This window comes from Chiloscyllium plagiosum, unplaced genomic scaffold (assembly GCF_037043375.1).
Source record: "Chiloscyllium plagiosum isolate Xiang-an unplaced genomic scaffold, Cpla_swu_hap1 HiC_scaffold_12, whole genome shotgun sequence".
In the NCBI taxonomy this organism is placed as follows: domain Eukaryota; kingdom Metazoa; phylum Chordata; class Chondrichthyes; order Orectolobiformes; family Hemiscylliidae; genus Chiloscyllium; species Chiloscyllium plagiosum.
In genome coordinates this window covers 99,964,339-99,977,791 of record NW_028270150.1, presented here as the reverse complement: position 1 = coordinate 99,977,791, position 13,453 = coordinate 99,964,339, and the positions used below count along the sequence as shown (strand labels likewise).

At 43.5% G+C, this 13,453-nt stretch overlaps 1 protein-coding gene across 1 annotated transcript in view; it reads left to right on the top strand.

The window, feature by feature from the left end:
* LOC122555528 (potassium-transporting ATPase subunit beta-like) overlaps positions 1-13,230 on the top strand; it is a 42,825-nt gene extending 29,595 nt beyond the window's left edge. The window contains exons 5-7 of the mRNA XM_043701547.2: positions 8,054-8,110; positions 10,962-11,057; positions 11,152-13,230. Coding sequence (XP_043557482.1) covers positions 8,054-8,110; positions 10,962-11,057; positions 11,152-11,313 — 315 coding nt within the window. The 3' untranslated portion in view covers positions 11,314-13,230. The remainder of the gene's footprint in view (positions 1-8,053; positions 8,111-10,961; positions 11,058-11,151) is intronic.
* The last annotated feature ends 223 nt before the right edge of the window (positions 13,231-13,453 follow it).

Sequence of the window (13,453 nt, the reverse complement as noted above, 5' to 3'; positions counted from 1 at the left end):
CATTGTTTTTACCTATGGTCTCACACGACAGTCTGATATGGATCAGCTGGTAAACTGGGCAGAACAATTGTGGATGGAGTTTAACTCTGATAAATGTGACATGATGCATTTTGGGAGGTCTAATAAGGGATAGATAGACACAATCTCTGGTCGGTCTCTGGGGGGTACTGAGGAACAAAGGGACCTTAGCATACAAGTCTACAGATCCCTGAAAGTGTCAGCACAGGTAGATAGGGTGGTGAAGCAGGCATATGGGATGCTTACCTTCATTAGCCAGGGTGTAGAATATAGGAGCAAGGAAGTCTTGTCACAACTTTATAAAACATTGGTTCGGCCACGAATGGAATACTGTGTGCAGGTCTGGTTGCCACACTGTCAGAAGGACATGATTGCACTGGAGAGTGCAGAGGAGATTCACCAGCATGTTGCCTCAGTTGTGAGGAGAGACTGGATATACTGGGTTTGTTTACCTTGGAGCAGAGGAGGCTGAGGGGAGATCAGAGGCATAGACAAGGTAGATCGTGAGAGTCTTTCTCCCCTGGCAAATGTGTCAATAACAAAGGGCATAACTTTAAAGTGATGAGTAAATGGTGTAGAGGAGATCCAAGGAAACATTGTTTCACCCAGAGGGCAATAGAAATATGGATGTGCTACCTGACAGGGTCGTGGAGGAAGGTCCTCTCGCAATATTGAAGAAGCATCTGGGCAAGCACTTAAAATGCAATGGTATAATAGGCAATGAAAAGGTGAATGGGTTTAATATAATTTAGTATTGGTCGACATAGACATGCTGGGTTGAAAAATCTGTTTCTGTGCTGAATGACTCTATGACGGTATGAATCAAAGATAGAATCAATTTGGTTAGTGTTAAAGAGCAATAGCGATACAATAATATTATAATAGCAGCTAATGGGGTGGAGATGGAAGAAAAGACATGCAAGGAAAATGTACAAGAACCAGATAATAGTGATAATGGGCATATTAAATTATCTTAACTTAGACTTTAATAGTAGTATAAAGAAGACAAGAATTTTTTTAACAACTGTATATTAGAAGTTTGGCTGTCTGGCAGAAAGCAGAGAGTGGGGATAAAAGCGTCCTTCTCAGGATGGCAGCTGGTAACAAATGTGTTCCACAAGGCTCAGTGTTGGGACCACAATTTTTCACTTCATACAGTACCAATATAAATGAAGGAACAGAGGGCATTTGGGTTAAGTTTACAGATGGTACAAACATAGGTAGAGGGACAGGTAACTTTGAGGAGGTGGTGAGGCTGCAGAAGGATATGGACAGGTTAGGAGAGTGGGCAAAGAAGTGGCAGATGGAGCACAAGGTGGGAAAGTGTGAGGTCATGCACTTTGGTCGTAAATATAGAGGCATGGGCTATTTTCTAAATGGGGAGACTTTTCTAAATGAAGTGCAAGGAGACTTGTGAGTTCTTGTCCAAGATTCTCTCAAGTTAAACTTGTAGGTTGAGCCAGTAGTTAGGAAGGCAAATGCAATGATGGCTTTTATTTTGAGAGGACTTGAATATAAGATCAGGGATGTGCTTCTGAGGCTCCACAAGGCTCTGGTCAGACGACATAGAGTCACAGAGTCATAGAAATGTACAGCATGGAAACAGACCCTTCGGTATTGTGCACAGTTTTGGCCCTCATATCTCAGGAAGGCTGTACTGGCCCTGGAGTGTGTTCAGAGGAGGTTCACGAGAATGGTCCCAGGACTGAAAAGCTTAACATATGAGGAACATTTGAAGACCCTGGGTCTATAGTCAATAGAGCTAAAAGGATGCGAGGGACTCTAATTGAAAAATACAGAATACTGAATGGCCTGGACAGAGTAGATGTTGGGAAGATGTTTCCATTGGTAGGAGAGACGAGGGCCCGAGGGCACAGCCTTAGAGTAAAGGGAAGACCGTTTTGAAACGGAGATAAGGAAAAACCTCTTCAGCCAGAGAGTGGTGAATCTATGGAATTCATTGCCACAGAAGGCTGTGGAGGCCGGGTCATTGAGTATATTTAAGACTGAGATCGATAAGTTCTAGAGTGTCAAGGGGATCAAGGGTTATGGGGAAAAAGCGGGAGAAAGGGGTTGAGAAAGGTATCAGCCATGATTGAATGGCAGAGCCGACTCAATGGGCCGAATGGCCTAATTTTTGCTCCTCTGTCTAATGGTCTTATGGAAGCATTGCTGGAGCTGGCTCCGGCTGAATCAGGACTCGCTAAGTTAGAGATTAGCAATGAATGAATTAAAACTAAAGGATGTAAAGAAAAGCCTGACAATTATGGGGCATCAGTTTAACCTGGGTACTGGGGAAGCTTCTAGAAACTATAATTCAGGGCAAATTTTATAGTCACTTGACAAAAGTAGACTAAGTAAAGAAAGCTGACACAAATCTGTTCCATGGTTAACACAGATTATGCACAGATTTGTGGGAAAGTCATGTCAAACTCAATTTTTCATGTTTATTGATGAGGTAAACCTTAAGGACTTCTATCGGTATATCAGGAATAAAACAATGACTGGAGTAAGATTAGGGCCAATCAAAGATAGTAGTGGGAAGTTGTGTGTGGAATCTGAGGACATAGGGGAAGCGCTTAATGAATACGTTTTGTCAGTACAGGGGAACCTCGATTATCTAAATATCAATTATCTGAGAAGATCTCAAGGTCCCGATCGAAACATTACATCAATGAAGTGTTTCCACCTCTTTTGTTTACAGTGATTAAAAACGAACTCGGCTTTACTGAAATGCTGCCGAGAACAGTCCTGGACATTGGTAGGAGCTCAGGCGCCGTCGCCAAATGACTGACCTCCCGCGCTCTATCTCTCCCCACACTTTCCCTGGAGTTTTGCGCAGGGGTGTACCCGAAATGCTCCTTTCCCAGATAATCTCTCCAACATTGTCTTGTACAGGGCAAAGGTGGAACCTGTCAAAAACGTTGCAGTAAAAAGTTATGTATGCGACTGTGTGTGTGTGTGTGTGTGTGTGTCTGTGTGTGTGTCTGTGTGTGTGTGTGCGTGTGTGTGTGTGTGTCTGTGTCTGTGTGTGTATGTGTATCTGTGTGTGTGCGTGTGTGTCTGTGTCTGTGTGTGCGTGTGTCTGTGTGTGTGCGTGTGTGTGTGTACGTGTGTCTGTGTGTCTGTGTGTGTGCGTGTCTGTGTGTGTGTCTGTGTGTGTGCGTGTGTCTGTGTGTTTGTGCGTGTGTGTCTGTGTGTGTGTGTGTCTGTGTGTATGTGTTTGTGTGTGTCTGTGTGTCTGTGTGTGCGTGTGTGTGCCTGTGTGCGTGCATGTGCGTGTGTGTGTGTCTGTGTGTGTGTGTGTGTTTGTGTGTGTGTGTCTGTGTGTGTGTGTCTGTGTGTGTGCGTGTCTGTGTGTGTGTGTATACTATTTTGAGACTCATCCCCCCAAAGGCAGCAGCAGTCTTGGTGTTGGTGTCCAATCTGGCTGCCCTGGAGAGGGGGTGGGGGAGAGCAGGGCAGCTGGGTCGGGCAGGGGGCAGGGGCGCGGACAGGGGCAGGGGTGGGGGGCAGATGGGGACGGGTTTTGGGGGGTGGACAGAGCGCGGGGGTGGGGGCAGAGAGGAGGCAACGGCTCTTATGCGGTGTGCTGCTGCCTAGTCTCCTGAACAAGGAGCGGACTCAGCAAGTGCTCGCCGTGTCAATCCCATTGTACTGATTGGGCAGGGCGAGGCTTCAGCAATACTGCAGGTCCCTTACACTCAAGTGTATCTCTGCTGAGAAACAAACCCTGAGGCAGAGAGAGGGAGCAAGGCAGGCAGAGCGAGGAGAAAGGAAACTTCAGAAAACTCCGAGCCCCAGAGGAGAGGCATTGAATCAACTAACCGAATAATCAATTATCCCAATGAAATACTGTCCACCCATCTTGTTCGGATAATCGAGGTTCCTCTGTATTCACACTGGAAAAAGGCAAGGTTAGTGAGAATACGGAGATACAGGATTGGATGGGATTGAGGTTGACAAAGAGGAGGTTTTAGCAATTTTGAAAGATGTGAAAATAGATAGGGCCCTTGGGCCAGATGGAATTTATCCTTGGATTCTCTGGGAAGCCAGGCAGAGCCTTTGGCTTCGATCATTATGTCATCATTGTCGATAGGAGTCGTGCCAGAAAACTGGAGGATAGCAAATGTTGTTCCCTTGTTTAAGGAGGGGAGTCGGGACAATCCTGGTAATTATAGGCCCGTGGGCGTAGAGGATGGGTTAGTAAATTTACAGGTGACACTAAGGTGGGCAGAGTTGTGAATAGTGCCAAAGGATGTTGTGGGTTACAGAGGGACATCGATAAGATGCAGAGCTGGGCTGAGAAATGGCAAATGGAGTTTAACGTGTGAGGTAGTTCACTTTGGAAGAAGAAGTAACAGGAATGCAGAGTACTGGGCTAATGGTAAGATTCTTGGTAGTGTAGATGAACAGAGAGATCTCGGTGTCCAGGTACATAAATCCCTGAAAGTTGCCACCCAGGTTGATAGGGTTGTTAAGAAGGCGTATGGTGTGTTGGCACTTATTGGTAGAGGGATTGAGTTTCACAGCCAAGAGGTCCTGCTTCAGCGGTACAAGATCCTGGTACGACCGCACCTGGAGTATTGCGTATAGTTCTGGTCATCGCATTTTAGGAAGGATGTGGAAGCTTTGGAAAGCATTCAGAAGAGATTTACCATGATGTTGCCTAGTAAACTAGGTGTGGAAGGAAGGTCTTATAAGGAAAGGCTGAGGGAAATGAGATTGTTTTCATTGAAGAGAAGAAGGTTGAGAGGTGACTTAATCGAGACGTATAAGATAATCAGAGGGTTAGATCGGGTGGATAGTGAGAGCCTTTTTCCTTGGATGGTGTAGGCTAATATGAGGGACATAGCTTTAAATTGAGGGGTGATAGATATAGGACAGATATCAGGGGTAGTTTCTATACTCAGAGATTAGGAGGGGTGTGGAATGGCCCGCCTGCAACAGTAGTAGACTCGTGGATATTAAGGGCATTTAATCGGTCATTGGACATACATCGGGATAATAATGGAACGGTGTCGGTTAGGTAGGCATCAGATTAATTTCACAGGTCGGCGCAACATCGAGGGCCGAAGGGCCTGTTCTGCGCTGTAACATTCTATATTATATTTATGTAACATAGAGGATTGATAAGAGTGATGCTGTCAATGCAGTTTACAGGGATTTCCAAAAGGTATTTGATACAATGTCACACATTAAGCAAGACTACAGCTCTTGAAATAAAAGGGAGAATGTGGGTGTGGATTCGGCTGAATGTTAGGAAGCAGAGAGTAATTTTTTTAAAAAATCACTTGTGGGATTATGGGTGTGTCTAACTGGCCAGCATCTATCATCTGTCCCCAGCAGCCCTTGAACGGAGTGGCTTATTAGGCCATTTCAGAAGGAGTTGAGAGTTAACCACATTGCTGTGGGTCTGCAGTCACGTATCGGCCAGACCAAGTAAGGATGGCAGAGTCTTTCCCTAAAGATGCCAGATGGATTTTCCGACAATCCACAATAGTTTGGTGGTCATCAGTAGATCCTTAACACCAGGTTCTTTGTGAAACTGAATTCAAATTCCATCATCCGCTGTGGCAGGATTCACACCCAGGTCCCCAGAGCATTAGCTGAGTTTCTAGATTAATAGTCTACCAATAATGCCACTAGCCCATTGCCGCTGCTCCAGTGGTGAATGGGTTGTTTTTTTGGATTGGAGAAACTTTAAATAATAGCTCCCCTAGTATAAGGACCTCTTTTTAAAATCTCTATCGATGACTTAGAATGGGTGTATGGTGCATTATTTCAAAATTTGCAGATAGCACTTGTGAACCCTAAGCATGAGCGGCATCAATTTTAAAAGGACTTCACTCATAGCCTGATGGAGTAGGTGGGCATGTGGCAGATTCAATTTAATATTTGGTTTGATTTACTACTGTCATGTAGACCAAGGTGCACAGAAAGGGGTTGTGTGAAATGCTTCACAGGCAGACTGTACTATACAAGTGCATCAGGGTAACAGAAAAGCATGCAGGATACAGCTGCCGAAAAGGTGCAGAGAGAGAGATCAGCACCAATACTAAAGACGTCCATTAAAAAGTCTGATAACAGTGGGGAAGAAGCTGTTCTTAAATATATAAAATATAATGTAGAGAAGGTATTGATTTTGTTGCAAGAACAGGGAGAGAAGATATAAAATAAAGGGTACTGTTTTAAACAGGATGAAGAAATGTAAGTGACAAGGCAGTTTGAGAAAGTGATAAATATCTTTAAAGGAGCCTGGATTTTACAAATATGGGTGCAGACTGCAAAAGCAATGAAGTTATGATAAACCCATATAAGGGTATTGATTTGGCTGTAATAGAGTATGATATCCAGTTCTGGGCACCAATCTTTGAGAAGAATTTGTAAGTATTAGACTGGGTGCAATAAAGATTCAGGAGAATGGTTCAGTGGATGAGGAACCTCAATTGTGTGGATTGGTTGGAGAAGCTGCGGCTGGTTTCCCCGGAGAGGAGAGGATTAAGAGGAGGTTTGATAGGAGGAAGTGTTCAAAATCTGAAGAGGGTAGCCTGAGAGGGAGACTGTTCCATTGGTGGATGGATCATTGACAAAGATGATTGGCACAAGGTGCAAAACCGACATGAGAAAAAAAACAGTTTTAATGCAGCAAGTGGTTACTGTCTGGAATGTGCACTACCTGAGAGTATGTGGCAAAGTCAGTTCTCGTCATGACTTTCAAAAGAAAATTGAATAAATATCTAAAGAGATTTGAAATGTGGTGTACTAGGCTGGAACAATGTTATGGACTAGACCAAAATCCCTCAGAATGTGTAGCCTAGACCCTAACTATTTCTTATTTTAAAGGCAAGTGCCAGGCGTTGCGTTCTGGATTAAATTGGTCAAACTACCAGTCTTGAACCAAAACACACTTTATTCATACACTACAGTTAAAATACAACAAAAGAAAGAAAAATTGGAATAAATTAACTCTGTTGGAAAACTTAACAGAGAAAGAGATTATTTAACTACTAAACGATAACTGTTCCAATATAGGGATGGCATAGTGGCTCCATGCTGTAGGGACTCTATGACAAGGTGGCTCAGTGGTTAGCGCTGCTGCCTCACAGCATCAGGGACCCAGGTTCGATTCCAGCCTCAAGCAACTGTCCGTGTGGAGTTTGCACATTCTCCCCATGTCTGCGTGGGTTTTCTCCGGATGCTCCGGTTTCCTCCCACAGTCCAAAGATGTACAGGCTAGGTGGATTGGCCATGCTAAAATTGTCCGTGGTGTTCAGGAGTGTGTGCATTAGTCAGGGGTAAATGTAGAGGAATGGGTTTGTGTGGGATACTCTTCCGAGGGTCGGTGTGGACTTGTTGGGCTGAAGGGCCTGTTTCCATACAGTAGGGATTCCATGGTAACATCCCATAAACATATCCTTGGCAAAGGCAAATTCAGTAAAATAGATTGTCTCACAGGCAATTCCAGCAGCAGCAAGAGATCCCCCAGCTTTTAGCTTTAACAGAGAAAGGAAGTACATCCAGCTTCAAGACCTTAGTAACTGTGACTGAAAACCAAATCTAAAAGGCTTGGTTATATGGGAGCTTGACACTCATCCATTCATTTGTACTTTATTGGCTTTGGAGCAGACTGACTGGTACCTCTGTTACAGCCTTTATTCATCAGAAAAAAAGGACAAACTGCACCTCAAAGCCATAGTATCATCACAACTGGTGCAATGGGTTAAATGGGCGGAGGTGGATACTGCAGATGCTGGAGGTTAGAGTCAAGATTAGAGTGGTGCTGGAAAAGCACAGCAGGTCAGGCAGCATCCAAGGAGCAGGAAAATCAACGTTTCAGGCAAAAGCCCTAAATGGCCTCCTTGAATTTACTATGATTCGAGCTCTTTGTACATGGAGGGTAAAGTAGTACCAACTGAACCATGGCTCCTAAGTGGCCAAATTAAGCAGCTGGAACACATGAAATGTGACATAGCTCAATGATAATCTAAAATACAATGAAGTTGAACTAATTGGTTTCTGTTTGAACTTGCAGATTATCAACTATTTGCCTGGAAATGGAACCACCCTAAATGTTACATGCGGTGTTCTGGTGAGTGCCAATGGTCAGGAAGCAACTGTCCATCAAGGGTTAGGGATTCGACATGTAAATTTAAAAGCTGATATACTTAATCCGAGAGCTACTTTCACTTCACAGTCGAGCATTATCACAGCAAAATTCCCGTTTCCTTGTGAGCTTCCTGCTGCCACCTTTGGGGAATTAGACCCGAGTATGACTCCACCCAGTGGAGAGAGCTTTCCCCCGATTCCCATTAGTTCCAGTTTTGCAGAGCACCTTGATGTCAGACTCAATCAAATGCAGCTTCAATATCACACTCACCACAGCTCTGTTTTTCAGTTCTCTTCCTCTAGCAATGGAGGGGTCTGTTTTCTCTCAATATGGTTTTGTTAATCGATCTGCTACAGATTATGATTTGTAAATCTGTACCCTAAGACCTGTTGGCTCGCCTGCCGCATTCAGATTCTTATTTTCCACGGAGTATCCTTATTATTCCCATTAAAGTCTGGTGATCCTGGTTGTCAAACATTTGTTTCCTCAGAAGGTTGAGCTGACACATCAGAAGCGATGATAAGTTGCCCACGTCGTAACTGTTTCCAAGCAAAGCATGAACCATTCTGAATGCTGTGATCATTAGACCTGAGGCAATTTCAATTCTCAGTCAAGTTGAGATCAAACCAGTCCAACTCCTGCTGTGTCCCTGCAACATTTGCTTTCGGGTTGCTCACTAAGGACGCTCAGTAGTTTGTCAGTTACTTGCTGAGATCTCTCTATGCTGCGAATAGTGAACTTACCGCTCCATAGGGTATTGTTGTAGAAGTAACATCCCTGGTTGATTCAGTGACCTTGCTCTTATTATCTCGGCATTTTGGTAAAGATCAGGGTAATTGCTTCACGCCAAGAATTTGCCTTTGACCAGTTCCTCAGACCTCAACTTTAAAGTGTTTCATGCATTGGGCAGAGAGTCATTATGGCACAGATAGAAGCATTTGGCTTATTTGAGGCTCTGCCGACCCTTTACACAGCCAATCCCACTCCCTCCTGGAGTCCTGCAAATCTATTTTCTTCAAGTGTCCATCTAATTTGATATGAAACCTTCAAGGTGTCCATCTCCACCACCTTCACTGTCACCAAGCTTCTCACATCTACCTCATAGCTTACCCAAGACCTTAAATCTGTGTAGTCCAGTCCTTGTTCTATCACCTAACTGAAACAACTTTTCTTTCTATCCAAGCCTGCCCTAATCTTTTACACCTTAGCTAAATCTCCTCCAATCTCTTTTGCTCTGACACACAAAGTACCCAGGTTTATCTAACCCAATCTTGTCACTAAAATCCCTCATTCCTAGGCAGCACAGTGGAACAGTGGTTAGCACTGCTGCCTCACAGCGTCAGAGACCCGGGTTCAATTCCCGCCTCAGGCGACTGACTGTGTGGAGTTTGCACGTTCTCCCCATGTCTGCATGGGTTTCCTCCGGTTTCCTCCCACGGTCCAAAAATGTGCAGGTTAGGTGAATTGGCCATGCTAAATTGCTCAGAGTGTGGGGTGGGTGGGTTGCACTTCAGAGGGTCGGTGTGGACTTGTTGGGCCGAAGGGCCTGTTTCCACACTGTAAGTAATCTAATCTAATCCCCAAACCTCTCTGGTTAATCCACTCTGCACAACTCAAGGACCCTCATGCCCTTTCAAAAATGTGGACTCGCTGGTAGGAGCCTAACTAGAACTTTATAAATGCTCTGAATCCAATGCCATTATTATCTGTGAAGTGAATCCTATTCTGTTTTTTTGTCCATTGCTACTTGGATTCCATTCTCCCAGTGAGCATGCCCCCCATACAATGTATGTGACCAATTTACAGTTGAGGACATACTGCTTGCACTAAAGAATACTGGCCAAGTTTCTACGGCCCTGCATATGGGAATTATAAACTACCTCGACATCCCTCAGCCTCTTGGCTGTTAGACCTTGGCTATTCACCGGATGATTTTATAAACCTCTATAAGGTCACCTCCTCAGCTTCTGACGCTCCAGGGAAAATAGCCCCGGTCTACTCAGCCTCTCCCTATAGCTCAAATGATCCAACCTCAGCAATATCCTTGTTAAACTTGAAAGGATTCAGAATAGATATACAACATCCTTCCTATAGCAAGGAAAGCAGTATTGAATGCAGTATTCCAAAAGCAGCCGAACCAATGTCCTGTACAGCCGCAGCATGACATCCCAGCTCCTATACTCAATGCACTGACCAATAAAGGAAAATGTGCCAACTGCTTTCTTCACTATCCTATCTACTTTTGACTCCACTTTCAAGGGACTATGCACCTGCACCCCAAAGTTTCTATGTTAGGCAACACTCCTCGGGACGTTACCATTAACTGTATAAGTTATGCTCTGGCTTGCCTTACCAAAATGCAACACCTGACATTTATCTAAATTAAACTTTATCTGCCACTCCTCGGCCCATCGGCCTTTCTTATCAAGGGTGAATAGCCAAAGTCTTTTTCCCAGGGTAGGGGAGTCCAACACTGGGGAGATGGGTTTAAAGTGAGAGGGGAAAGATTTAAAAGGGGTGACCTTTTCATGCAGAGGGTGTTGCGTTTATGGAATGAGGAAGTGGTGGAGGCTGGTACAATTACAACATTTAAAAGGCATCTGGATGGGTACATGAATAGGAAGAGTATAGAGGGATATGGGGCAAATGCTGGTAAATGGGACTAGATTAATTTAGGATATCTGGTTGGCATGGATGAGTTGGGCTGAAGGGTCTGTTTCCATGCTGTATAACTCTATCCCTATGTAAATCCCATACCTCAAAAATAACTTCATTCCCTTTTCAAGTTGTAATCAATCAATTTTAATCAAAAGTTTCTGTTTTCTACTGACAGCATGCCTACCCAGAGAGTATTGGAGATGTGGTATTTTATCCTGAGAATGGTACCTATGACCTGTCGTACTTTCCTTACTATGGGAGACAACCCCAGGTATGGAGTCTTGATAACCTCCAAAGGACTTGCGGATGCTTTTTCTCCTGCCCCTTTGCCAATCAAATATAATGAGCAATGTTGTTCCTTACAGCCAAACTACACCAACCCGTTAGTTGCAGTCAAATTCCTGAGTCTGAAAAGGAACAGACACTTTGAAATTCAGTGCAAGATTAATGGACCAGGAATCATTAATGACAACCCCTATGAAAAATTCGAGGGAAGAGTGATCTTTCACCTGGACATCCAAAAATGAACACAAGCCTAAGGGAGAGTTTTGTCTGACGGTTCATTTGTTTTCTGTATGTTTATATTGGTAGCTGTTCCCTGCAAGATTATAGACAAAGTTGTAGATGATGAACAAAATGTTAACTCTGTTTCTGTCTCTCCCTGGACCTGCTGAGTTTCTCCAGCATTTTCTATTTTTACTTAGATTTCAGACTTACTGCTAATACTTTGAGATTTTTGCAGTATTTTGCTCTTGTTATAGATAGTGTACTTTTTAGTGCAATTTGCCAACATTTCTATCTCAATATTCTGTTTAACTGTTAGTTCTGTGTTGAATGTATTGTGTGCATATATAAACATTCATGTGCCAACTATATTGTAAAAGTGATGTGGATCAGCATTGTCTACACAACCCCCATTTAAGAACATAAATATTTTACTGCCTGTCACTCCCACAGGTGGAAATGTGATAATCTTTTATTCATACTTGAATGTCACCCAATGTGTTCTTCACTCCCTCATTCTTATCTTCTTTCTCCCTTTTGCTCTGTGCACTATGTCTCCTTCTATTTCCTCCCAACTCCCTTTCCCATCATCCTCACTCATCCTTCTCCCACTCACCTATCCCCCGGTATCCCCTTCTCCATCATCCTCCACGTCCTCCAACCCCAACTCTATCAACCCCTTTGCTGATCTCCTCCCTCAGCTCCGACTTTCATTTGAACCCAGTTATGGCCTACCCTCTAAATCGTGCTAATCTCGAGCACTACACTGAGAGAGTAGAATCACAGAGAAATTACAGCACAGAAGGAGGCCATTGGTCTATCATTTCTGTGACAGCTGTTTACAAGAGCTTGCCTCACTCCCCTGCCCTTCCCTGTATCTCTGCTACAGTTTCTGAAGGCCATGATTGAATCTGCCTCTAGCCCATTTCCAGGTAACACATTCCAGATTCTAACTATGCAACTTAAGGTTTTCCTTATGTCACCTTTGGTTCTATAGCCAATGACAAGGCGTCCTAACTTAAAGACGGGCTTGAGTTCCTGAAAGTCGTAACCGCAAGTGAAAAAAAATCTTTCAATAACTCTTAGTTACATTCCAGAAGGCCTTCATTAGCAGACAGAAAAAATAAACAGTGTCCTGTAAGTTGAAATTGGTGCTGTTTGATTCTCAATCTCTGTGGAAACAGTTTCTCTCTATCTACTCAGTCCAGACCCCTCCTGATTTTGAACATCTCAACAAAATCTTTTGATTTGATTTGATTCATTATTGTCACATGTACCTAGGTGCAGTGAAAAGTTTTGTTTTGCGTGCTGTGCAGGTAGATCATACCACGCAAAGTGCATTAGGGTAATATAACAGAGCAAGAAATATGGCTGCAGAGAAGGTGCACAGAGAGCCAGATCAACATTAAATTTAAAATTTGAGAGGTCCGTTCATAAGTCAAATAACAGTGGAGAAGAAGTTGTTCTTGAATCTGTTGGTAAATGTGTTTAAGCTTTTGTATCTTCTGCCTGACAGAAGAGGTTGGAAGAGATAACCGGTGTGGGAGGGGCATTTGACTATGTTGGCTGTCTTTCTGAAGCAGTGGTAAGTGTAGATGGAGTCAATGATGGGAGGTTGGCATGTGTGATGGACTGGGTTGTGTTCGCAACTCTCTGTAATTTCTTACGGTCCAGGGCAGAGCAGTTGCCATATCAAGCTGTGATGGATCCAGATGGAATGCTTTCTATGGTACATCTATAACAATTGCTAAGAATCTTTACGGATATACAAAGTTGCCTTAGCCTCGTGGGGAAGTAGAGGCATTGTATCTATCTTCATAACCACAGTTCCTCATCCCTGGACCCACTGTAGGTCTTCGCTGCATTCTCTTGAAAGCCTTCATATTCTTCCAAAAGTGCATTTTACAAAATGAGGCACAATATTAAACTTTATAAAGCTTTATCATAACCTTTTTGCTTTTGTACTCTACGTTCCTAGGTATAAAGTCCAGGAACATATATTCCTTCTTAATTAAATCCTCAGATTACTATGATTTGTATGCAAGTAATCCAATCCTGCACAGCCTATAAAATAACAAAGTTAAAAATTGCACAACACCAGGTTATAGTCCAACAGGTCTATTTGGAAGCACTAGCTTTTAGAATGCTGCTCTGATGAAGGAG